General features: G+C 35.0%; 2 protein-coding genes across 12 annotated transcripts; one reads left to right on the top strand and one right to left on the bottom strand.

Moving 5' to 3' along the window:
* Nucleotides 1-21: 21 nt before the first annotated feature.
* Nucleotides 22-21332, bottom strand: LOC109860000 (dynamin). Of its 10 annotated transcripts, XM_020438809.1 has the most exons (19): nt 20593-21332; nt 19179-19252; nt 18182-18331; nt 17898-18101; nt 17631-17823; nt 17311-17520; nt 16364-16563; nt 16064-16209; nt 15815-15972; nt 13907-13933; nt 12250-12421; nt 11854-12099; nt 11156-11167; nt 10676-10882; nt 10155-10330; nt 10043-10048; nt 9649-9837; nt 7481-7576; nt 22-1775 (listed from the first exon to the last, which is right to left on the bottom strand). In XM_020438809.1, exons 1-19 carry the CDS (start codon nt 20754-20756, stop codon nt 1712-1714), a joined length of 2694 nt encoding a protein of 897 aa, XP_020294398.1. In that variant the 5' UTR covers nt 20757-21332; the 3' UTR covers nt 22-1711. The 10 variants fall into 10 exon arrangements, with proteins under 10 accessions (XP_020294398.1, XP_020294407.1, XP_020294406.1 ...); XM_020438818.1 differs by lacking the exon at nt 7481-7576; XM_020438817.1 differs by lacking the exon at nt 10043-10048 and having other exon boundaries at nt 9649-9774.
* Nucleotides 21333-22874: 1542 nt separating this feature from the next.
* LOC109859993 (V-type proton ATPase subunit H) lies at nt 22875-26888 on the top strand. 2 transcript variants are annotated; one of them, XM_020438789.1, is made up of 10 exons: nt 22875-23048; nt 23361-23442; nt 23554-23743; nt 23808-24026; nt 24891-24995; nt 25531-25736; nt 25842-25926; nt 26001-26407; nt 26518-26631; nt 26722-26888. In XM_020438789.1, exons 1-10 carry the CDS (start codon nt 22991-22993, stop codon nt 26816-26818), a joined length of 1563 nt encoding a protein of 520 aa, XP_020294378.1. In that variant the 5' UTR covers nt 22875-22990; the 3' UTR covers nt 26819-26888. The 2 variants fall into 2 exon arrangements, with proteins under 2 accessions (XP_020294378.1, XP_020294379.1); XM_020438790.1 differs by lacking the exon at nt 24891-24995.
* The last annotated feature ends 41 nt before the right edge of the window (nt 26889-26929 follow it).

The raw sequence follows: 26929 nt of genomic DNA, 5'->3' as shown, positions 1-26929 counted from the left end.
GAGTTTGTATTAAATATTCGTTTTATTTGATTTGTATGTTCTAGGTACATTTTATCATCAGTCAGTGTGTGTCGAATATATCCATATAACAGAGATTGGCTATTTAACATAATTGTCTGGTAATAAAAAAAATTCTCTCTTCCTTCTTACCGCAATTTAATACGCGTAATACTATAAATCATATTTACAATCTTGTTCATACTTCATTTATTTATTACTGCCAATTTGGCATTATTATAAAATTAATAATCGTTTTCGTGTAATATACATTTGCGCGTAAAAAAACGCCGCACGTAACTCCGCTGCCTCTCGCGCGATACTATTAACATTACGATGCAAAAATAAACTAGAAAAAGATATGTAAAATTGTGCATTGATTGCTCAAAATAAATATTAACTTTCTTTTGTTTTTTACACGTCGTCCCATAAATTTCTGTGTACACTTTGTTGTTTGTCGCAGATAAATTTTTCTTAAAAAAAAAAAAAAAGGAAAACAAATGGCATCTTTACACTTTTACATACTCCACGTTTGCTGTACAAGTGATCAAAAATGTATCCTCATCGCGATACGACTACGATGCATCGATCACAACAATCTGCATCTTCGTGTGTGTAATCTTCTATATCTATTATATTAGCGCGAAATCTTGACGTTCTCTGGAATGCTGATGCCGTACGTTCGATCGAAAACATCTAGTTTTGTTCTACAAAAGGTGACTTAGGTTTCTCGTTTCTAGTTGATTCTTCTACAATCGAGGTAATTGGGTTGCCCGTGCTCGTTCCGCATGCGAAAAAAAAAATTATTTCCACAATATTTCCGTAGTGTGGAACTTACGATAAGAAGAATACGACGTATGTTAGATGTCGTTCACGGAAGAACGTTCGGAGTAATCGATCAAGTTTGTTAATTTGTTCCACCGCTTGCGGCTCCACATTCCGAAAAAAAAAAAGACTCCCGCCCCCTTCCCCCAATTACACCGTTCGATACACGATAACTAACTCGTTTATCGTAATACTGATTCGCGATACCAAATAATTGTTCTGAATAGTTAAACGGAGCCGATAAAGCCCGCCTGAAAAATCGTCCCTTCTTGTCGTAAAAATCTCCGTCGCCGTTTCAAGTTACTCTTTTTTTTATTTTTCTCTTCTCACCTAGCGCATGTCGAGCGCGGTGCTTAATACTTAGAACTAACTGTTAACTCGACGCGGATCTAGCGATATAAATTATAAATAAGAAAACAAAAGAGTGTATACATCATAGAAAGAAGCGTTTGAAGAAGTGACTGACAAGATATCCCTCTGGGCTGTTCCGACCACCGAGAAAAGAGAGTTTTACTGTCTCTCTCTCTCTCTCTTGGGTTCTCTCCTCTTTCTTCAATATTTGTATAGCACAGCCTTGTTCTCCTTCTTCTTCTATGCACAAACGGTCATGTTTTTCTGGCGAACGTCAGCAACTCGATGATGACACCGTTGAGATCAGAGAATTATGAGAAAGAACGAAACGAGAACTGTTTGATTTCCGATTTTAAAAATACGAAAATCTTTTTCTCTCTCTCTCTCTCTCTCTCCCGCAAGTTCGTCCCGCGGTCTTCCGGTTTCTCGTAGGGCCCGTTATCGGTCATCCGAACGAGGTATCTCCTGATGCTACTGCTGCTGCCTGCAGGTGCACTTGAACTGTTGTCACATGAGTGTCTTCCGCTGTCAGACTAGCTCAGTTTAGTCGGCCGGAGTATGGTCTGTCGGGAATTCGGGGGGGAATATTGGGTACGGGACGCCTACAACATAGACAGATATTGAATATCGGACATGTGCTCGTGAGATTTAAAGCGAAAGCATGTCTGCGTGAGAAGGGACTATCATAGAACGGAAGGGACGCGAAATTGATGCATGAACATAGGGAAGCTTCGGAAATTCAACGTCCGATTACAATTATCTCTTTTTTGCAGTTACATATAAATACACTTAAAATCCAAATCTCAAGTATATCTCAACAAAAAATGTTTGTTCAGCTCTGATGGAGCTTAATGGCTTAATCGGACATTAAAATCTTATCGCCAAGCTTATACATTAAGCAGAATTTAAGTTTAATCTAAAAAAAAAACAAATATTATTTAAAGTGACTGTATCACATAAAAGAAACATCATATCACATAAAAAAAAAGATCATATTGTGAAAGATCATATTTTGTAGAGAGATAATGTGACAATAATGACGTATTACCATATATATATTTATAATATATAGTATTACGAAATATAAAGAGGAAAATATAGAATTACGTGTTTCAGTAAACTTATGATAAAAAAAAAACCAATAGGTAATGACGTGTGATTTGAATTAAACCAAAATGTAAAAAACACAGCATGCTCAAGCTTCAGCAACAAAACACATGCAGAAAGTGAATTTGTTCAGGACATAAATCTTAAACAACAAGTTGATCAGAACCGAAAACAGATACGTGAGAATAAGAGATTAATTTTTTTTTTTTTTTTTACCAATAGCGGCGCTGAGAGAAAGAAAGAGTTAACGTTTGAGTGTATACTCTTTATATAGAATCAAGCGTAATCGTGGAATGTTTGAACAGAACACGTAAAACTTACAAGAATGTGAGGATTCAGAGAAAGAAATAACGCAGAACGCGAACACGCATCCCCGTGCACGGAGAGAACACGTAAACGAGTTTATTGAATCACATCGCGTTTCAGCAGCAGATGCCGAAAGTGCGCGTTTTTGTTTTCAACATAAGAAACGTGTACAAAAATCATGTTACTTCGCGATACGTCGACAGACCCGACGGAAATGCGTCTTCGACTGTTCGTGAGGAGAGCGACGTCTTTTTCATCATATAATCTTATTTCTCATGTTTCTTCACGCGTGTATATACACATATGTACACACCCAGAGATGCAACATGTACCCATATGTATACATATACACGTTTATATAGATATATATTTGTATATATATTCTATAACATATTACTCCCTATATACACATTTATATTGCAGTAAAACAGTGTGTTCCTCTCGTGCGCACGCGGCGCTAATATTACAACGTGGTTTTTTTCTTTTTTTTCTTTTAAGACGCATAATAGAGAAAACTAAGTGTGTGATGTGTGTGTAACCCTCCATTAAACATTTATTATCGTGATAATCTCAACGGGGCTGGGAGGAAGAAGAGTTTACCTGTTCGAAATATAAATTATCTCGTCTTTTTGGTCGGATTTGGCGGAATAAAAATCACTATAAAAATTAATACGTGGTATAAAAATTAGCACAAGATCAATATATATATGTATATATATATATATATAGTGGTTTGTTTTTTGTATGAATCAACGAGAACTATATGCTGTTCGATATCTGCTGTTAGAAGTACATAGTGATTTTGCTGTATGGGTTTTCTGTCGCGAGGCTCCGCTCTTGCCAAAACAGCTCGTTGCTCTACAACAACATGAGGGTTACCTTCTTGCCCGTGCACAATTTGAATTGGTTCGACATAAGAGAGGGAAACGAAGAAAATCTCTCCTCCTTGTTTCGCGATTTTCAAGTATTCTAGCGGTGAAAACACATTGAGAGGAAATCTTTAGAAGCAACGTACGTTTTGTCGAATCATCTTATTGTCTCTCCTGATAAGATATGGAAGTATTTCTCATCTCCCTCCCTTGTGCCAAATTTGTCCAAGAAAATATTACATTGACAGCAAAAACCTGCACAATTCACTCTTCAATTCGCCCGCTGTGCTTTTTTTTTTTTTTTTTAATATAACAGTATATATGCGGCGTTTTAGAAAACCCGCAGTGTTGTTTAGTAGAATACATTACTTGTTTCTTTAGTCAGTGTTAGCTTTACACGAGATAAGCATAACTAGAATGAGAGACATATAAGGCTTTAGATGGAAGCATGTATATAATGCATCGTGTAAAGTGTGTATCGCGATCGCTATGTATATATATATATAATTCTTATCGTAACACTCTCTCTCTTCTCCGTTTTGTGAACAAATACAGAAGTTGATATTCACCGATATGGCGCGATTTGTTTACACACTTAACGTCGGGCGTTATGACGAGGCGCCCGACTCCAGTGGTGAAGTAACGTAAAGCTAGGAGAGAAAACGAATATCTCTTCGAAGGCAACGTATACGTTACACGCTACTTAAATTGACCGTACATTTAAACTAACATTTGTATAAGTAGATGATAAAATAGCTAAATGAAATTATAGACGCTTATCCTTCGTTGTAAGACGTTGAGTAAGACGGTCAATACATTAACCGAAGGTGAAGATTCACACGATAGAAAACTAAATTCGAGAAGACTCTAAATACAACATTATCAGTTTTAACAAGTATTTCGGTGCAAAAAATATGCACGTATCATAATGATATGCCCGATCGAAAGCTACGCGCCTCGTAAAGAGAGACTCCTCTCTATTGATTCCCATCCGTTCTTATATTATATCGTTACGCGTGTTTTTAAGCAACTCGCGCTATAACAAAACCGAACGATATACCTTAACGCGTATAAGAACGGAAACCTCTCACGATCCCTAATGAGAATTAAACACTGTTGCGTCACAGTAAAAACAAATCTACAAACATTACTTACAATTATATATATATAATATATGTAGCGCAGTGATAATTTTTTTTAAATTGATATATTAATTCTTTTTATATAATCAACATTGAGGTTTCTCTTATTTCGATGCGTTCTCAATTAATTAATTTTTAATATTCTGACATTGTTTCAAAGGATCAATATATACGCAATATATATATGTATATATATAAATATATTTTAAATATATATAAGTTTATATATTTAAACTTATATATTTAAAATATATTTATTTTATATATATATGTATATATAAAAGGTACACTGTACAATATCATTAGTGTCATTTATACGGCTGCGCACAGAATTTCGTTTGTATCGCCACTCTTTCTTTTTGTGTTATACGCAAAATCAGACGTGTGTTGCGTACGACGTGCTTCAAAGAAGGAGCGATGGAGCTTTTTCACGCAAAATTGACAGGCAAAATAAATAATAATTAAGTCATTTACCAATAATTCAGAGAGAAACTGTGTTGAGATTAAATAAATATTGCACGCGTCCGCGAGAGTTAAAACAAGTAAAAAGAAATAACTACATTGAATGCTATTAGGCCTTTTCAATGTTGACACATAAATTCAGGAAAAAGAATATAAGTTGATTTATCAATGTGTGCGATAATGAGACACTTGTTGCAAGCACGAACAGCGCAATAATATGAAAAAAGACCTCTTCACCGGTGTTCCTCTAACGTTTATTATTATCCAAGAATACATCCTACTGTAACAAAAAATATTTTGTTTTTATTTTGTTTTTAATTGCACTTCGATCGCCGCCTTTCAGTTTCTTTTCGGATTATTGCGCGAAAACACGCGCGCTCGAAATGAGAACATAAATCGCTCCGTGTATAGCAGGATTTGCAAGAATATCTAACGTTCATTTTATGCATTAGGCTTGTAAAGTTGCGTCGTGTGTTCTCTGTTCGTCTTTCGAATCTCATAAGAACGCGGGAAGTTTGTAATACATGAAGAACACTATACGGGGTTTGAAGCACGTCGTTGCGATAGGCAAAGACATATATTATCTAATTACACGAGGAAAATTTGTCATTTTATATACATATATAGTTGCACTGCAAGCATGATGAGGGAGCGCGCTCTTTATCTCTCGGAAGAAACGATTATAAAATAATACAAGACAACAACACGTTCGCTTCCTGAAATGTGTGTTCGTCGAATATATGATGTACTCTTGTTTTATATTGCACGTAATATTGTGATAAACTATTTAACTCTTTCGATTAGATACAGATTGAACTATCCAGAAAGAGAAAGAGAAAGAGAATTTTTTTGTTGTTGTTTCGTAACTTCGGATTTTCATGCAAAATCCTTGAAGCACTCTACGCTATATCACATCCTATGTCTGAGCACATGTTTTTCTTGTTCATATCTCATAAGGACTACGTAATATTTGTTATTTTAATTCTCTTTTATGACGTGTATATATATATAATTTTTATTTTTATTTTTAATGGCTATATATGAGAATAAAATAAATAACACGTTGCAGAAGGTAGACAGAAATAGAGAGAGGACTTCGCGCGGTATTTTGTTTTTAAATACAATACACGCTTTTTCTTTTAAAGAATAACATTTTTGAATCAAGTTGGATTTATATATGTATATATATATTTAAATTTGTTTCAGCTACCTTCCCAACAGCATGACATTTTCTTAGATCTATCTCATTTATTATTTATATATATATATATAGAATTCATACGCGAGTTTGACGCTTTCCTCGATAATGCAATTGTTTCAGTAGTTGCATATATCGGATGCAGTTGATATACAATCGCTCTGCTACAATAATTAATCATCATCATATCAAACTCGCTCTTTGAATGATGGAATGTTCTCTCTACAATTAATGCAAAGCTACTTGTCGATCACATTCTCAGGTTCTGGTAGACTTTCCAGGATAGATTCACTGGATGCAAGTATATTATCGCAAGTTTAGAGGAAAAACTTTATATTTCTCTTATAGAATTCACTCTCTCTCTCTAACAATACTACGAGTGCGAGTTTTCACACTTACATACAGTGTGAAAATAACAATAATTGGATCAACTTGCTAAATCTCTACGTTAAAGTCCAGCTTGTTAGTTGTTTTTTTCTTCTTACTTACAAGTATGTATCATATGTATTTTTAAAATTTGTAGCTTCTCCTGATCGTCATACTTTGATTTCACGTGTGAAACTGTTCAACGCGTTTTTTTAATTTTTTATTTTTTTATTGCTCGATCAATAATTTTAGAAAATAATCTTCTAAGAACATTGAAGGTAATACAGAAATATCGCACAGACTATACAGCTACATAGTGCTCTCATATACTTATATATATATATATATATATTCGTTACTTGTATATATTATAGATAATGAATATACACAAATATCTGTGCTAACATAAAAGACACAGATGTACATATGAATATTCTTTACCTTACAGTATATATATATATAATACAGATATATAACTCTAATAGATTATACGTTTTTTTTACACAAATATGCGTGTGAATAAATGTCACGTATACACACGTCATGTGATACAGATTTAATTTCTCAGGCACGACCGTTAATTAAATTTTACAGAACGCCATGCAAGAGAGAAAAGAAGATACGGGGGAAGAGAAACAGAGAGCCAAATTAGCAATTATTCTGCGGAGTTTTGTTAAAGATCTATTCAAAGTGGAGGAAACACTTGGAATTAGTTCATTCTCAACCCTGAACAGTCTACCATATCTACTTGCGCAACTTGAAAAAAAACAAAAAAAAAGAAAGAAATACTCATCATGTACATTTATATGTTATTATACGAGTAACACTCTCGAAACTCAGTTAGTGAATCTATTTACTTGATCTTGAACGCGTCCATTAGCTCGTTCATGGCGGCCTGCGTCGCAGCCTGTGTCGCAGCTTGCGTCACCCTCTGTTGTAGACCACCCCCTCGACTAAACACACCACGGATAACCCAGCTTTGACTACACATTCTCATTCTTTCAATTTTATTTTTAGGGACATATGCCGTTAGTAAATATACATATATATCATCTCAAGGCTCTTGTTTCCTTTTCTCTCGCTTTTGACGTCATACAATCATATATATATTTGAGTTGGATATATATGGATATATATATATATATATACTATAATATGACTACAGAGGGACCAAGAGCCTTATAATGCGTGTCTCGTGTATAAAAGCGTGCGTAAATTGCTTTCTTAAATGCGTATATCCGAGATAAAATTATTAACGATATATGTAGCTTTGTAACAATACTTTTATAAAAATGTTATTGTAATAACAACACGATTCCACATTCAAGGGCAGATTTTAAAATGTCAAATTTCACTTGTCTTAGCTCCCATTTTACAAAACACGTAACATCTATATGCCACTACTTTTTCTTGCTTGTTTTTCTTTTTTAATGGATCGAAATGCAGGCACCGACATATTTGTCCGTAAATATTAATTGACAAGTCTCGAAGTAACATTACACACTTCGTATCAAACATAGGACAGAGGACACATGAAGTAGACGTGCTGTTGTTATGCAATTTTGAAGCTTTGAACTTGCATTATATATATAAGAGAGATATATATATACTGATACTTAATATTTTATTTGAAATATATATATTATATATATATATTTATATATTAATGATACATATACGATATTAAATAACTAACAAGGTTTGTTTACCGTAAACGCAACCAACGTTTATCACTTTAGTTGCATTTTTTTTTGTCTAAATGTCATGCTGTTAGTAAGTAAATAAATGTGGTTATATCTATATCTGCCGTAAGAACACAGTTCTTTATTTGACAATACCTTCAACGATATATACATATATGATTTATCAGAGACAGCGTCATCAAATTAATTTTTACAATTAAACATATATATGACTCGACTATGTATATATATGTATATATATATTTAATATAATTTTTCTCTCTACGAACAAGAAACTTGTACCTTGGAATGTTTAATATTGCACAGGTATTTCTCACTTATTATTGGCGCTACAGATAACTACGAGAATCAGAGAAGTGTTAATTTTGCAGAAGAAGATATTGTACACAGAGCGGCGTGGGTGTAGATTGAAACAGTTGCTTTTGAAATGTAAACGTTAAATAATAGAAACAATACTGTAAAAAATGATAAGACAAGTATCTCCTATCTTTCAATCAATCGTAATTTCATCATCTCACCACATTATTTTTAAAGAAAACCATGTCTTTGTCGTGTCATGCAAGTGAAACACTCGGCAAATTTTTCCATTTGTTTTTGGAAGCTCAACGAAAACACGAAACAATAAAACTACGAAATTCCTATATGACTCTCGAATGACTTGTATAATTTTTCACGTTATAACTTTCACACTCCTATTTAAGTAACATTGATCTCTCGTAATCTTTGTGGTGTAAGTGGACACAATATAGTAACATTAGGAAATAGTGTTTTTTTTTGTGTGTGTGTAAAATATACACGAACTATAATGCAACAGAGACACAGTATTGGTTAGTAGCGAATAGGCGAGTTAGTGCGAAGACTTATTGTCGGCGCCTGCAATAGAAAGTGAAGTTAGCACCCAAGCTCCAATCATACAGCTACTTTTTTTTTTCAATAATAGACAAGATTCTCAAGAAAGAGCTGCAAAACCGTTATTTTCAGAAACTGTATGTATAACAATCACAAAGTGAGAGTTCGCGTTATTATTACACTTCGTCACACTTCGAACACCCAGTTAAATGAAAAACGTGCACTTAAAATTTTGTATGTGCTTATAGCTTCAGCATTAGAATTGCAATAAATAATGTAATGAAATCGCGCGACACGTGATAACATTTAAGACTCCTGTTTCCTCGATGCAGCGAGGGATCAGGAGAATCTCGATATCTATAAATTTCTATAATCTAAGATCTAAAATTTCTTTGACAATATTGACAAGTGGATTAAATTTGTGGAAAAATAGTTGAAGTTTATATACGTTTTTATGTAAAAATCATACTCACGATGGTATCATAGGTGGAGGTAGGCCAGGATTAGCTCGCGCTGGTGGCGGCCCACCTGGACCAGGCCTGTTAGGAATGGCTGGTGCCGGTCGACCGCTTGCAGGTACTGGTGGTGGTGCTCGTGAGCTAGAAAGAGGTGGTGGCTGTGTCACTCCGCGTCTTGGACCACCAGGAGATGGTGGCGATAATCTAAATATATATCGATAGAATATATTAAAAATCTGAATTCCCTTTCGCGTATGAAAATCCATTAAATCAGATGCTTTATAATTCAACACAATATTTTTAAACAAAAATATTTTTCTTTTCGTTTTGTCGAGAGAGAAAAAATTCTTCTCGATAAAAAGGAAAGAAAAAAAGTAAGAAATATATTATGTGTAAGGGGGAGTCTTACCCAAGACTGTTTTCAACCATGTTTGAATGTATGGCAAAGCAGACGGTACAAAATAAGAATGAAAATTAGTAAAATGCGCGACAGACCGTGTTAGGAATAACATAAGGGTTACCTTTGATTCTCGCCGGTTGCCAGCCAGTCATTCTTTACAGGCGGTGGTACTGGGGTCGAGACTGTGGCCATAGAGACGTCCCCGATGATACGGAGAGCTTCTTTGCATGCGTGATACATGCGCAACATCTCTTCCCGTTTCTGCGCCTCTTCAGGAGATTCTTCCATCATAGAAGCCTGTGAATACACACTTTAAATGTAATTCTTCACATAATAACGAAACTATATACAGAAAAGAATACACAGAAAAGAAGACAAGTGATATGTAAATTTGAATAAAAATAATAGTTCAAGAAATTCCGTGATTTCTTTAGAATCAAGCGTTAGAGCGAAGGAAGGGAATGGAAAGGATAACAAAAGGCAACTTACGATTACAGGATCATTGATTATCCTCGGAATATTTAATTCATCTTTAATCGACTAAGAAAATAATGGAGGGGATTAATCTAAAGTCGTTAAGAAGAAATGTTGCAATAAACTGTCACAAAATGAACTTTTTTATCAATCTATAGATGTTTTTACCTGATCGCCAGTTGCGTATAGATGAGCCAACAATTCTCCGTTAATGAAATCCTTAGCATTATTAATAATAAGATGCATAATCGTCTTTGGAACCAGATCACGAGTAGTCTTCGTGACGATCTTCATGTAAGAGTCCACTAAATTCCTGATGGTCTCCACTTGACGTTCCAGTTGAGGATCCATTGATGACTGGCCCTCTGCACCACCCTAAAGGAACACGACAGATTTCGCATCTTGTGTTTTTGTAGTTCCGATTAAACATACTTTCAAATAAGTATTCAATTTCAACAACTAAAGACATAACATTCGCAAGTACAACAAAATGGTAAACTAAAGAGCAAAACGATTTAAAGATCAAAACAGAGGAAGTTTTTCTAAAGTTGTTAGACTCTGCAATAGTATGTTTAGTTGAAGTGTCCGGTGCTCATGTGAGTGTCGTGTGAGTACCTTATAAATTCTTGAAAACACGATTGTACAAACCTCATATCCTTCCTTTATAGTCGATTCAAATACAAGACAGAAAGAATACGATTAACTTAATACACTTAATATGCAAAAGTTTGTACACAGTTTTATAGTTCGAAAAATGAAAACTTCACACACGCACACCGCAGACATTCCAAGTAGATTAAGCAATATTCAGAAAAAAACAATGTTCGCACTCATAAAATATCCTCTTTAAAAAATTATGTTGCTGATTATACTATCGGGGAGCATATTATGATTCATACGAAAACTTTTATATAATTGATATTAATTAAGTCTGCACATGTATGCCAATTTCATGTTTGTAAAAATGAGGGAACTCAAGATCTTTTTTGCGAAGCAATGATTGTTTTGTTAGTTATCTCTAATAATATTTCACACCACGCAGTGTTAATAATTAAATCGAATTGAATTGGAAAAGAAACTTCCGCCTATCTGTATATATTTTCTTTACCAACTCACCTTCTGCTTATCCTAAAATAAATTAAAATTGATTCCAATAAATATGATAAAACATCGCTTCAGATTACATTGATTTTTTACGTTAAAAAAATATATAACAATTAGATCGTAAAATAAATATATCTTCAACGAAGAACATTTGTCCTACTATAGAACAAATTATTTATTTTTTTTTATCGGAGAATATTATTTAATGAAGAAATCTATATATTGATTAACAACAAACTCACCTCTCCTTCGCCGTTTGCTTGTTCCGTCGCTTTCTCGGGATACACACCAGCCCTTAGGAACGAGGCCTTCCAGGAATCGACTTCGTCTTGAGTCTCGCAGCTCAATTCCAATTGCTTGTAATCCTTGTATACGTTCCTTCCTTCTGGATTAAACAACGCAAACAAATGACGCCGCGACATAAATCCTTGCTCTAGATCGCGCAGTTTTAGTCCGTCCAAAGGCAACATGTACTTCTTTTCCCGCTCCTTTGTGCGCAAAAAAATACACCAAGTTAGAGATTGTTAAACAAATTCTTTTGCAAACAACATTTGCAGTTTTTATTCAATTTCTTTGTATTATTTTTAATATTTAAACTTAAAAGACTGACTGTGCAAATCATAAGTGATATTTCTTACTTCTTCGTCCTTGTACCAGGAGATGCTCTCTGACGTCAACACAAACCAATAGTCTCTCGAGCCACCCTTCATAATACCGAGATTGTGTATGCACATGAAACCCTTGCGTATCACTTGATTGCCTAATGTGTGTCGTCCAGATTTAACGGCATTCTCGGAGGATTGCTGCGCACTGCAACACAAATAGCGATGTAATGAAATGTCAAATCACAAAAAGCGATTTCGTGTGTCCAACTGCAAGAATTGTTGCCATCAAATCTTACATTAGTCGTTTGTATAAGTAAAAGAAAAAACAGCAAAGTAGATATCTTGGCATTCATATATCTCAAACGAAAAAAAAAACTATCGTAAAAAGAAAAACTAAATTAATATTATTATAAAATAGCTTAAAAACTAGCTTCCGTTTATTTTTGATCACACACGAAACTTGTCCGGTGTTTCTGTTTTTTACAGCAAGAAAAGGCGGACACTGTACTTAGTGTCTTTATCCCTATAAATCGGTGTGTGTGTATAATTTATGCAACTATTTCAAAAAACTCCGATAAAAATTTTTACCTCAGAATTAATATTACAGTACATATCACAGTCATTGAATGTGATTACAATTGTTTCATGCATCCCATAATTCGTTCGTAGTTAGAAATATGAATTTCTGAGTGCATATTCGTTTTACATAGCTACTTGAACAACATTAAACACATTGCAAACGCACAACATTTTTAGCTATTATTGTAACATTGCAAAAATTCCCGATGTTGCGGTGCAAAAAGGATTGCATAAGCGCATATTACGTCGACAGCAATAACGGATTATAGAAGATGAAGATAAAGCGCTTGATGTTGCTGTATGAAATAGCATTTAAAAATTTAATGAATGATATTTAAGTGGACTCTTAAGTACATTTAACATCTGTTTCGATCGTTTTCGTTAAACATATGTAAAAAAAAAAAAATATTCTCTGATTTTAAAAAGCAACGTTATGATTTGGAAAGAACAAAAAAAATAAAACAATGATACATAGATGAAATAATGATATAAAAAAGTTACAGAGTAAGATATGAAACAACGTGCTGCATCTCATGTTTCAATATTATGTGAAAAAGTTTCTATGACATATTTTGAATTCAAGATCAAATATAGAAACTTTGTGTAAATTGTAGAACATTATATAAATTTAAATAGATTGTATATATATATATAAGATAAATTAATATAAAATAATGTAGAGATAAATTTCAAGAAAAAGCAATTTTATAAGAATGATTTTTCCATTATATATATATATATATATAGTAAGTTGTGTAAAATTTTGATATGAAATGCTAGTAAAAACAAAACCTACACAAAATATTAAAAAATTAAAATACAATATAATGTAACTTATATATACAAACAACAAGTAAAGAGAAGACGTATAAACAATATTTGTTTAAATCTAACGGTAGAAAACTTTCAAAAAATAAACGCAATGTTAAATTGGAGTCTACTATAAGATTGGTTTCATAGCAGGTCAATATCACAAACTTAAAGTAAAAACAACAAGATATATAATAGAAGAAAAAAAATTAAGCGGAGAGAAAAAGAAAACAGCGTGAAAATGGAGAAGGATAAAAAACGTAGTGTAAATTTTTGTTGGAATGTACTTTAATATTCTTACCTTGCATTATGGTAACTGGCTGCAGCGCTGCCGATATAATTAAATCATTTCTTTAATTGTGAAGTTTGAAGAAATCGATAATGAGAGAAAAGAAATACATGTCAAAGAGGATAAGACCATGTTATAATAATTAGGGTAAGGCACACATAATCTCATGAATAGATTTAAGAAATTATGAGAAGTATGTATCACATCGTGAGATGAATATTCATATTGCGAAGTAATTTAATTTTATTTTATTGGATCCTACTTTTTTAATTTTTGTTTTTTTTTTACTGTATCTGAACTAGACCAACTATATACTCTTGCACAAAATCTGTATGCCTTGTCCCCAATGGCATATTATAAATAAAACATAGAAAATTTACATAGTATTTAATTTTCAGCAACATCATTATTTGTTCTATATATATCTATTTAATATTAGCCGTACGTTGTAAGAGTACAGTTATTTTAACAATTGTTTGTTTTGTCAGGAATTATTAAAGAAAAAAAAATCAAAACCAAAAATTAAAAATATAGAATACTGCTACAGCCACAACAAAAAGAAAATCAACTTGAGCTACAAAGAATGTAATATGTGCAAATGCAATTCCATGTACTCAATTTATCTTCATATGTTAGCATTTTGTAATTTAACAATTAGCTGCTTCACAAGTAGATTTGTGTGTTCAACTAGACTTTAAATAGATTTAACGAACTATGTATTGTATAAAAAAAAGTCTGCCTTTTTAAAAATAGTTCTGAAAATGTATTACAAATGTTAAACAATTTGTATTTGACTGTTAGTTACAAATAAAATATAATGTTAGTCACAGACAGATAAAAGAAATTGAACCAAGATATTAAAACTATATATCGGAAATAAATGTATGAGAGATATCAAGTTCAGCATATTCATGTATATGATTTTAGCGCAATATCATACGAAATGTACATCAAATACATGAAATAACACTACAAAAATGATTGCTTGTCAAACTCTAGAGTGACTTCTGACGGGATGACGAGCTAAGAATGTTTAGCGTTATCGAAGATTGCTATGTGAGCTAAGTTTAAGCGATACATGCATTGAAAATATATATGCGCTGATAATTTGAGTGAAAAAAAAATACAGCAAGCAAAACAAATAATTTAACATATCACGTGTAGTATGTCTCTCTGTTATTATCTGCTCTGTTATTATTACGAATTTTACTTGGATTCTTGGTAAAACAAAGAAGTTATCTCTACAATAATTGTTTTTTGTAATAATAAGTATTACACATTAAACACATGCTATTTTATTTACGTCTAAAGTTCGAAGCTACTGTAATATGTACTTTAAAAACGTGAAATTTAATTTATCTATTCTGTCTCCTATAATTTTATATCAATGAAAAAACCCAAAAATATATATTTCTATAAAAACTAAGCATCTCAATGTGAGATTCGTAAGTAATACTATACATCCTGAATATACTAAACCTCTTCGTGAAACTTTTTTTACTGTGATACATGTGAATTCACATATATAGCCATTGCTATATGTAAAATATTCCTATAACTAGAATAATCTTTGAAAACATACAAGTTCATCTAAATACTATGACAGCAGTACACAATGTCTTTAGCTATTTAATGCCTAATAGTGTGTATTACAGGCCGTATTAAATTTATAACGTAAAGAAAACAGCACAAAATGACAAGCACAAAATGTAACGGAAACGACGATGTAAAAACTAGATGTACAAACTTAGGAAAACTGAATGTTTCTATTATTTATTTATATATATATATATAATATATATATATATATAATATATATATATATATAATATATATATACATATATATCTCACAAATAATTAAATCTAAGATGTAACACACGTAAAAAAAACCTCGGCAACACATTGAAGAGTTACTTACTTTGCAAAACCGATGAAATCCTCGTGATTCGTATTCATGTACGCGAGCTCGCAATCGACTAACAAAACCAGCTGCTCTTTACATAGTTGTTCGCGCTGCCTGATGTACGTCGTTATGATACGCTCCGTCTCTTCTCTCAGTCTGGGATAACGCGACATCTGAAATTTGCATAAAAACAGGCATGCAAGAGTTGGATACATATTTTGTTTCTCCTTTTTTTTTATTCAAACGTTTGTTTCTTTGACTTACCCGATCTGTACAAATGCGCACAACATTACTAAGTTCTACTACGACTAGGTCTACGCATTTGAGACTCGGTTCTTTAAGTCTATTTATTTGTTTCTTGACTATCGCTTCGAAAGCCATGTCTGGAGTGAATAATCCTACCCTGATACCTATTATACAAAATTTTTATTAGTCTAACTTTGTATCTTGTGTATTAGAAGTTTTTTAAAACTAACGCAGTTTTTAGAACAGACTGAAAAATTGTTTTTATTTCTTTTAAAGTACGAATATCACTAGTGACAAAAATTAGTAACAGACACTCACCATGTATATTTCTAATAGCGAAAGCGATTTCTCTCCTGAGTTCTTTCTCGTCAAATTCCATCTTAACAATCTCGAACGGAAAACGCTCGTGGAAAAGTCTGTTAATTTTTGCGCCACCACTGAGTTCATTAGTGTTAATTTGTGCCGAACCTGAGCCTTCTATAGTCCTTTCGAAATCTGACTGGAGCTGCTGTATCATCCTTAAAAATGTTTTTCTATCACTTTGTGTAATACAACCTGGCATAATGTAATATTAGTTATATGGGCAGAGAGTCTCAGTGTTATCTACTATTTATAAAACACACTTGGAATAGCAACTGTTACTGCGTTACACAATCTGCAGAATTTTAATATACAAATCCATTATGTTTAATATATAAATCTATTATGTAAATACGCATACTGTTTCACACGTTAGACTAAAAAAAGAAATATTTGTCACTTCTTATTCGTTAATTTTCTTGCAGCAGAATAGTTTTATGGTCTCATCAAAATCATCTTTTTAATTCATAAAAAGACATTCAAACTTCATGCAAATTTGTTATTAAAGAAAACTAAAAAAAAAAATTAAAAGAAACAAGAGAATACCTACATATACATTTGAATTGATCTGAAAAACAAAAAGCAAATATACTCTAAAACATCAAGACCCTCCACCCACAAAGTAAAAGAATACGAGAAAAGAATAAGAGAAAAGAAAAAAAAAGAATAAGATAATAAAATAGTACAAGAGAGAAAAGAACATCAAAAAGTAGAGGAAAATTGCAATCTTATTTGCATGAGTTATTTATGGTGAAAATATAGGAACACATTTATAAGAAAACATTTTGACGTTACATAGATTTGTAATATATTCTGCTATAAGATATGGATTTGTGATTTTTACGACATATTTTACGAGCAAAAGCGATAGGATATTAGCACACAATAAAATCCTTTTTACTTACTGTAACATAGCCTTTGTCTTGATGGAAGGATCGTCGGGTCTAAAGTGTTTGTACTGCTCAACATCTTTTTCTAAAGCTAACTGCTGCTTTTGTAATCTATCCCTTAGAGCCGGCAAGGTATCCCTGATATGGTTAGTTAGCTGTTGATTAAGAACTCTCTGCAAATACGGTGTACCCAACCTGTCCGCTAGATGACGATAAGACGGATGGCTAACAAACAAGAGAAGGATTAGCAAATATTGTTAAAGTACGGAATTGTTTCTATTATGACAGACTTTAGAGTTTACTGTGCACACAATTTTTCAGAACTATTCATCTACCTAAGAAAGAATTTTCGCTCAGCTGCCAAAGCATTTTTGATATCTTTTCGTCCTTCTATATCTTTTTGACTTCTATTGACCACACCGATGTAACCTCTTCTCAGAGGCAACAATTTATTCTCCAAGATGTCTCTCGCGTCGGTGCCATCGTCCATGAGATCCAATTTAGTGATGACGCCAATTGTACGTACACCTGGCAATATATTGCGCGTTAAATCAAGTTCAATAGCGAGGGTTAACAAATAGGATCGCTCGCTGATTAAATACCTTGTGGATCCACCTCCTTAGCGAGTTTGAGAGCATCGCTGTTGGCCAGATCAGTGTTGGCCGGCGTGACTGCTAATATGAGGCAGTTTTCGCGTTTGATAAACTGGAAAATCATCGCCTTAATTTGAGCCTCTATATCCACTGGCTGATCTCCAATGGGCACTTTCGTAAGTCCAGGTAAATCGATCAACGTCAAATTTAGAACTGTAAACAAGTACAAGCACGTTATTTATAAATAAATATTATAATTATCTCTTTTTTTAAAATATCCTTGTTGCACTCACCATTTGGTGAATATACTCTGAGATTAATTGGTATGTTAGAAATACCCTTGTTACTTCCAGTTACTCTATCCGTTTCCGCTTCGATTTCCCTCCGAACTTCATCAAAGTCCACAAACTTTTTACCTTTGCAATGCAGAAACTCAGCAAATTCTACAATATAAAACAGAAAAAATTATTTTAATTCTATGCTTCCGAAAAGTAATTATTTTTATAAAAAAAAAAAGGAGAAAATAATAGTACTAGACACACTTTAATATTATGTTTATATTTTGTTTGTGTATAAAAGGAAGAAAGAAATAAAGATATGAGCACTTTTATTCTGCTTATCATAATTTTAAGCTCAGGAAATATGATATAGTACTTGTGATAAAATTTAATGAGACAAAGTTCAAGCACCGAAGTTTTCGATTTTTTTTCACAAACTTTATTCGAAACGATAAACCCGAACATTTTTGGAAAAGTTGTTGTACATGTAATAAGTGCAAAACACACACAAAGAGTATGAAAAAGTGTTTAACACAAGATCAAGCAGAAAATGTCGCATAAATGGAGCAAACTGTCCCGAGGCTTTTACTTCTAATTGAAAGGAAAATATCTGTCGTAAGTATAAGGTCAATAGATTTTACCTAGTTGAAAGAAAAATATTTGCCACACGAGTATAGGTCAATAGGTTAACAAGATGATACGACTACACACGAAGTCCGCACATTCTTTCATAAATTTCAATACATGCAAATACACTCAAAACTGTGTATCAATTTTGTTTTATAATAATTGTAACATAAATTTCACACTATCTTTGAATTGAATGTGTTGCTCTATCGCAAACTATTGACCGCCCTATCGATATTTGTAATGCAACATTCTTGAAATGCAATTCTTTCTCTCCGCAGGTGAAAGATCTGTATGTACACAAGGAAATACGGTAAAGCAACATATCCGATTTCAATCGCAATGTGTTGCCAAAAGATACACAATCACATTTAGCATGACTCACCAGTTGTACTGTTAATCAACTGTAAGATGAGAGGTCTTCTTGTCACAATACCCGAGCCTCTGGGTAAGAAGTCTCTGGGAAAGAAGCACTTGTCATTATAATTAATCCTCATTAAGATTACTTGGTTACACGAATTGCGAGACCAAGAACATAACACATAGGTATTATTTTTTTTACACATTCTGCTTGAAATGTAGACAATTCTCTACTCGTTCGACTAATTGTCCGCAATTTTTTCCAAGACAATTGACTCAATGAAGTTTTGATATATATATTAAAAAAAAAAAAAAATTGTCTACAAAACAAGTGTTATTTATCTACAGTATGTTGCGATAACGTACGTTACATCGCACGTATCGTGTGACAGTGCACCCAAGTATTCCAGGAATTTTTAGAGATAGGTGCGCCAGAGAGGAACAGAATGAATCTTACTCGTATTCTCGTTGTAGATATGACGTAAAACGAAAAAAAAAAACATTAAATTTAAACAATAAAAAAATGAAGATTGAAATATTTTTTTTAGTCTTACTATATAGCTGTATGTATTGTCAGCCAGTCTCGTATCTCGAGCTCGACGTTCGCGAATTTCGTTTGAATCGCGCAACGTCAAATTCACGAGGATGAATGACGCGAGAGGCGTTCGTTACGAGAAACGTACAATCCGTTTTGCGCATGAACCGAAACGCTCTCCGAGAGAAGGCCCCGATGAACTGAGAGAAAGACGATTTTGACAGATCCGATCTGTCAAATCCGGGGATCCGTCTGTCGATCCCCGTGTCCCGCTGTCCCACATTCGAAAATAATCGCCGCAACTGTCAAACGGTCGTCATCGCAAACTCCGTCCGCGACTTTTGTGTCACCGTGAAAAATCGAAAACTCGCGCGCGTGTTCCGCCACGCCTTTAGGGAGCTGCTTCTCTCCGTATCGACAAAGAACGTTATTGAGAAAAAAAAAATCGAAACAAAAGGTCCGTCTGCCGTGTGTAAACCGAGTTACAAATTTGCCGCACTCTATGCGAAACTAACGCGTAACTTACTAAGATCCTAACTCACAAGATTCGAGGACGAAGAAAGAAAAACGCGTTCGCGGAGAACACGCAAAAGGATCGGATTTTTTTTTTTTTTCGGGAAAAAAAACTGCAGTGTGGCAGTAGATTGTGTTACAAAGTGTACGTGATACAATCTCCTCGCCTTTATCAACGAGATAAACGAGCGAGATGGTTATCAGGGGGAGAGAGAGAGAGAGAGACGAAGTGCTCGATCCTGCGAGGAATTCCTCTTTGGGGCACGTTCGTCTCGAGACGCGTAATTTTCGCGAATCCGACTAACTTCGTAATGAAAGAAAAGAGGAGGAGGAGAAAGAGGAGGAGGATACCGTGAAATCGCGGCAACGCGTCAGTCTCCACGGTACTCACTTGCCAACGAAGTTTTCGAGCACGGAGCTCTTGCCCGCGCTCTGGCCGCCCACCACCGCGATCTGCGGCAGATCGAGCTGCATGTGCACGCCAAGCTGCGTGAACGCATCCTGCAGCTTGTTCACGATCGGGATCAACTGTTCCATACCCGTGTTGCCCGCCATCCTGCCGCCGTGGTAGTGATCGCCGCCGCGTTACAACACGTTCGATCGGTATACGCCGCACTAACGATATATGTCTCGCGCTCTCTTTCTCTCACGCACTCTCACACACACGCGCGCTATTTCTTTTCGACGTGCAAAAGACTCGATTTAGCGATCTCACCCAACGAGAGATCGGCTTGTTGCTCTCTGCCACCGCCCCGCGCACGGCACGACCGCCCGAGAAGGGTGGTTTTGAACACGGAGAGACGAGCTGTCCGTTACGAGGGCCGAGCGTGCACTAAAGCAAGATGGCCGACTTCCTAGTCGACTGGCCAACTCGCGCGCTGCCTGTCTGTCTAGCTTCGACTCTCCTTTCGCGACTCACTTCTCACCGCATCTTCCCCGCGGCTGCGGCGACGAATCGCGCGCGTTCTCGCATCGGTCGCTCGCCTGTGCTCTGTCTTGTTTTCTTTTTCGCGTTTCAGCGCACGCGATTAACGCGATCTCGAAGAACAATTTTTTCTTTCAAGAACCCGCTTCTTCTCGGGAAACGAGAGCGAAGCTGCCGCGCGGAGCAGTGAGCGCGCATAAATGCGAGTGAGTGGGAAAACCTCGTCGAGAGCGCGCGCGACGATACCCGCTCGTAAACGTCGTTCAATCGATAATCGAAGCGTGCGCACAAGTCCGCCGTACGCCAACATACGTCGTGACCCACTTTCGCGAGATAAAATCCATATCGTTCGCGAGAGCCGTCCGTCGACGACTCTGTGACCTTTTCGGTCACCGCGTCCCACGTTTGTTCGCCACCGTTTATCCGTACGCGTCCTTAATGTTGTGTATGTACGTTAACCGTACACAATACGCGCGCGCGAACAGAAATTCGGCGAGAGAAACCACTTCCGATACCACCCGACAATCGATATCCCGTACCGATCGATACCCGGTTGTCGCGGCTCGCTTCGCGCCGGCTCTCGAATCGAGACGATTCCCGATATTATTGCGCTCTTTTCCTCGTTTCTTCATTTTTTGTTTTTAATAAACAAGAGATATGCAAGCTCTGTTAATTCGCAAGACAGAAAGTTGGCGAACGTGCGAACGAGCGATCGCAAGCGCCCGCCCCGTTGAAAAACTTCAAAGTCGCGCTGCGACTTGCGAGATCTCTCGCTGTGGACGCGAAAGTGAAAATCACTCTTCCACTTTCCTTTTCCTTTCCTTGGAAAGAAAAGAGATAGAACACGAGATCGATTTCCGAACGATCGATCGTAGATCTGTCATGTAGTTTTACACACTTTTTGGTTGAATCCAAAAGTTCTTTTTCTAAACCGCATGGTTTATATACAAACTTCATCTCTCATCTCTTTCTTTTTTACGTGAAAAACTGTGTGTATATTTTTAATACGTATGTATAGAAAATAAAATGTTATTGAAACGAGCAAAGCTTTCTCTCTCGTCGCCCTGGAAAAAGACAGAAGGGGATGTTTTAAGCGTCGGAAAATCAATGCTCTATTTGTTGCTCAATTTTAGCTGGAATGGGGGCGGTATTCCGTGAAATACGTCAGCACCTAATGCACACGTGTGTGCGACACACGGTAAAGATGTTCTCACGTCTCTTTCCTTAAAAGTTCGGTCGATCGGCGAACGCGACATTGTCTGTCGTTAGCGATCACCGATTCGTAAAATCATCATGACGTGATGACAGGCAAACTGTGTTGTGCAACAATGATTTTTTGAAAAATACAAATACGTATAAAGTAAATAATTGAAGTTTTCACGCCGGGTTTCTTTGTTGATACGCAGAATGGAAAATCCTTTTCTGTGATTAAAGAAGAACAATAACAGCAAGAACAATAAGAATTTTTTTTTAAAAAGGTCATAGGCCACTCTATTTTTCTACCGAATCCGACAACAAATTTAAAAAAAATTGCAAAATATTAGTTTTGTGCGCATGCAATATCGAAAAACCGCTATATTGGCTCGGTATCAGAATTGCATCGATCAATTCAGTTAAAATTGACTTAATGGAACGTTCGTATTTCGTGCGTACTCGTTCGCCGGGTGCGCACTCGGCTTTATATTGCGCACGTGAAAACACCAGCCAGGTCTAGGAACATTGAGATCTTTATTGTTGGTACAGTCTGCTCAGGTCTTGTGATCGAACAGCTGAAAGGGAGAGAAAATCGCGACGGGAGTCAGGAATCAAAGTCTTCGAGCACGATTATTTTTGAATAAATCAAAGTGAGATCTCGTTAAAAGCCATGGTGGACCGCGCGAATATCAAGCAGATGATACCGGCTTTGCCGGACGAGAAAATCGGTAATTACGCTTGTTTGTCGAAAAGAGATTTGCTTGTTTGACAGTGCCCCTCCCAGTATTTCAATGCTTTTATTATTTATTTAACAATTGTTTTATTGTTTTGAATAGTGATTGTAAAATTATATTTATTTGTTATTTCTTAAGTTCGGAAAACAACAGATTATTTCTTGTAATGGGACTATTTCTCAAAATCTATCGCCAAAAGGATCCTATCACAAATAATAATCTCTTGACTGTTGTGCAATTGTTGTATTTTCTGAACATAATCTATGTTTTATATTAGACCTTTAAAAAACTGATATGATTTTGTAGACATGTTAGCAGCCACAAGTGTGCTGCAACAACAAGCTGCTGACATACGAAATCAACGGATCCCTTGGCAGTCATATTTACAGTAAGTATTCGAAAACTTGATTTTGAAAAGTCAGATCTCAAAAGTTTTCAGTTTTATCGTTTAATAGTTATTATATCCAGTCCAAAGAATTATTTTATTTGATATTTCCAGATCGCAGATGATATCGAAGGAAGATTTTGATTTCATAGCAGCCTTTGACACAAATGATGCCAAAGTCAGAGAGAACAAACTGAAAGAGAATCCACATCAGGCAGCCAAAACGTTTCTCAATTTACTTGGCCATGTTTCAAAAGATCAAACAATTCAATATATTCTCACAATGATTGATGACATGCTGCAGGTATGTTTAAGATATTTTTGTTTAATTAAAGTAGTCAACTAATGAATTGATGTAACATTGATAGGAGGATCGCAGCCGTGTGGAAATCTTTCGCGAGCATTCTACACGAAAACGAGAATCCGTCTGGGGACCGTTTCTCAATTTGTTGAACAGACAAGACGGTTTTATAATGAATATGACATCGCGTATTATAGCCAAGTTAGCTTGCTGGAGTCATGATCTCATGGAGAAAACTGATCTTCAGTTTTATTTGACGTGGCTCAAAGATCAGCTGAAACTTAGCGTGAGTTTGCTTTGAAGGGTTACTGATTATTTTACAATTAAATTTTCACATAAATTTGCATTTTTAATTAAGATTGAAATTTTATTAGTTGTGTCATTTTTTGTGTTTCATATCATTTTGTTTCTAATATCTTTAAATACTAAGTTTTGAATACGTTTGAAGTTTAGGACAGTTTTGCATGTGTGTATTATTGTTGTTTTACTACTTGTACACAATCTTTCTAAGTTACTTCTACTATAAGCTACTTGCATCCTTTGTACGATGCACAGTATTTTTTTTTAAATATATATATTTAAAGATATATATATTTATATATGTATGTGTATATGCTGTAGTTGCATATTAATCCAGGTAGCTTGACATAAGTTTAGTTTATTCTGGTTTTTTCGGCTATGGTTTTAACATGAAGAATCATGCAAATTTGTAATGTCTTATCTCAATACTAACATAACCCTCTTGCTTTATCTAATCTTTTCTTAAAGGCCTCTCACAATTTTTTGAGAACAATAAACAGAGTGGTGTAAAGAAAGTGTAGATAAGAGTTAACGCGGGTAGAAGGTAGAGCCTGTGCTCGCAAAAATCGCTGTGACGGTTACTGGACATGTTAAAAAGACTACATAAAAAAAAAATCTAATTTTTTCCTCATAACTTGGACTAATGTATAAATAACAGATTTTATCCGTGACATTTTTTTGATCCGATTAAAACAAGATTTGCCATTAAATGTACATGTAACAAGTTGTAAATACCGCTCTTTTTGCAACTGACACTACTGCATAAATGTTTGCTTCAATTGAGCTTTGAATGTAGACAGTTTTTTTCAAGTTCGATATTTTCGAATAGATAAAAAGTTGAAGTTTTTAGTTTGATGCTGTTCAAGAACACACAAGCATGCATGCAGGACTAGATCACGATACTGCTACGGAACAAGCCAAGGAAGCCACTGAACTGCATGAATTGCCTAATCCGGTTGGTTTTGTAACAGCTAATCAGAGTATAATACTTTTTTTTTTTTTTTTTTTTGTTTATTTTAAAACGATTTACGTAGCGAGTTCTTCAATTACATTCCGTCAACGAGAAAACGACTAACTCATAATTTAGGAACATCTAGTTGATTTAGTAAACAATTGTACATCGGACACGAATTTCTTATACATGTAAAATAATTTGATTAGTAAATTTTTACAGCAAACATGCATGATTTATGCTTTACAAATTATGTTCGTACATGTGGACGTTTGATATTTATACAAGTGCGAGTTCTCTTTTTAAAACCATAAGCCGAGCTGTAAATTCAACATCTACTTTTTTTTTGTTAATAAGAATGCCGATTTTAGTCAATTGTGTCACTTTTATCTTGCATGTAACATCACGCATAAAATGCTTGTTTTTGAAACTTTCTTTTTTATTTTATTTATATCTAAGGCGAACGTATATATATAGAATATATTCTTCATACATAAAATGTGAATTTATATGGAATATATATTTATATCACAATTAGAACAACGAATATATTCAATCGGTGGCACGATGCTTACAAATGATGCTACGCATAGACGAATATCGTTTTGCGTTTGTATCTGTGGATGGAATTTCGACTCTTCTCAGTGTCTTGTCTGGACGAGTAAACTTTCAAGTGCAATATCAATTAATTTTCTGCCTGTGGGTACTTACTTTTAATCCTCTGTTGGCGGAGAAGATGAACAAGTAAGAAACTCACCGGTTTCTTGCTTTACATTTTGTTTGTTTTTTTTTTTTTTAATTGAAATTACTTGTTACAAGAGATATTGCAATAAAACTTATCCACGACAGATTCAACGTCATACCCATTCTCGCTGATATACTTAGCGACTCGGTCAAGGAGAAAGTAACGCGCATCATACTTGCAGTTTTCAGGGTAAGTTAAAATAATTTTCCGAGTGTAATAAAACCGCACAATTATTCTGTTTTACGTGTATTCTTTACACACAGAATTTAATCGAGAAAGTGGAAGACAATCAAGTTGCCAAGGAACATTGCATTGCTATGGTGCAATGCAAGGTACTGAAGCAACTTTCGATATTATCCCAGCGAAAATTCGACGACGAGGATATCACCGACGACATCGAATTTCTCAACGACAAGTTGCAAGCGTCCGTCCAGGATCTGAGTTCGTTCGACGAATATTCCACGGAAGTCAAATCCGGTCGCCTCGAATGGTCTCCCGTTCACAAGTCGGGCAAGTTCTGGCGCGAGAACGCCAGTCGTCTCAACGAGAAGAATTACGAGCTCTTGCGAATTCTGGTTCATTTGCTGGAGAGCAGCAAGGACCCGCTCGTTCTTAGCGTAGCCAGTTTCGACATTGGCGAATACGTACGCCACTATCCGCGTGGCAAACAGTACGTCGATTTATATGCGGAAAAAAACCGTTGCGTTTTATTGCATTTCTTTCATACACGTGATTGTATTTTTTATTAGTTATTTATTCGAGAATGACGTTTTTTTTCAGCATAATTGAACAACTGGGCGGGAAGCAGCGTGTGATGCAGCTTCTAGGACATGAGGATCCTAACGTTAGATACGAAGCTCTCCTTGCGGTGCAAAAACTTATGGTACACAATTGGTAAGTCAAGAGAAAAAACGAATTTTATTCTTACTTGTTTAAACTTTATCAAAAATATCGTTTTTTTATTTATTTATTTTTTATTTACAGGGAGTATCTCGGCAAGCAGCTAGAAAAAGAGACAGGTGCACCGACGTCCGGAGCACCGACTAGTAAGCCTGGCGCACAGGTGCCAGCAAAAGCTTGAGCATTTTCGCGCAACTTGTACAAATTAAGTATTTTCCAATTTGAAGGAAGTATAAAAGAGTATTATTATAGCACCACGTATATATATCTACTATCTCTTTGCTTATAAAAA

This window comes from Pseudomyrmex gracilis, unplaced genomic scaffold (assembly GCF_002006095.1).
Source record: "Pseudomyrmex gracilis isolate BER0280 unplaced genomic scaffold, ASM200609v1 scaffold_313, whole genome shotgun sequence".
In the NCBI taxonomy this organism is placed as follows: domain Eukaryota; kingdom Metazoa; phylum Arthropoda; class Insecta; order Hymenoptera; family Formicidae; genus Pseudomyrmex; species Pseudomyrmex gracilis.
This window is presented reverse-complemented; position numbering and strand designations above follow the sequence as displayed.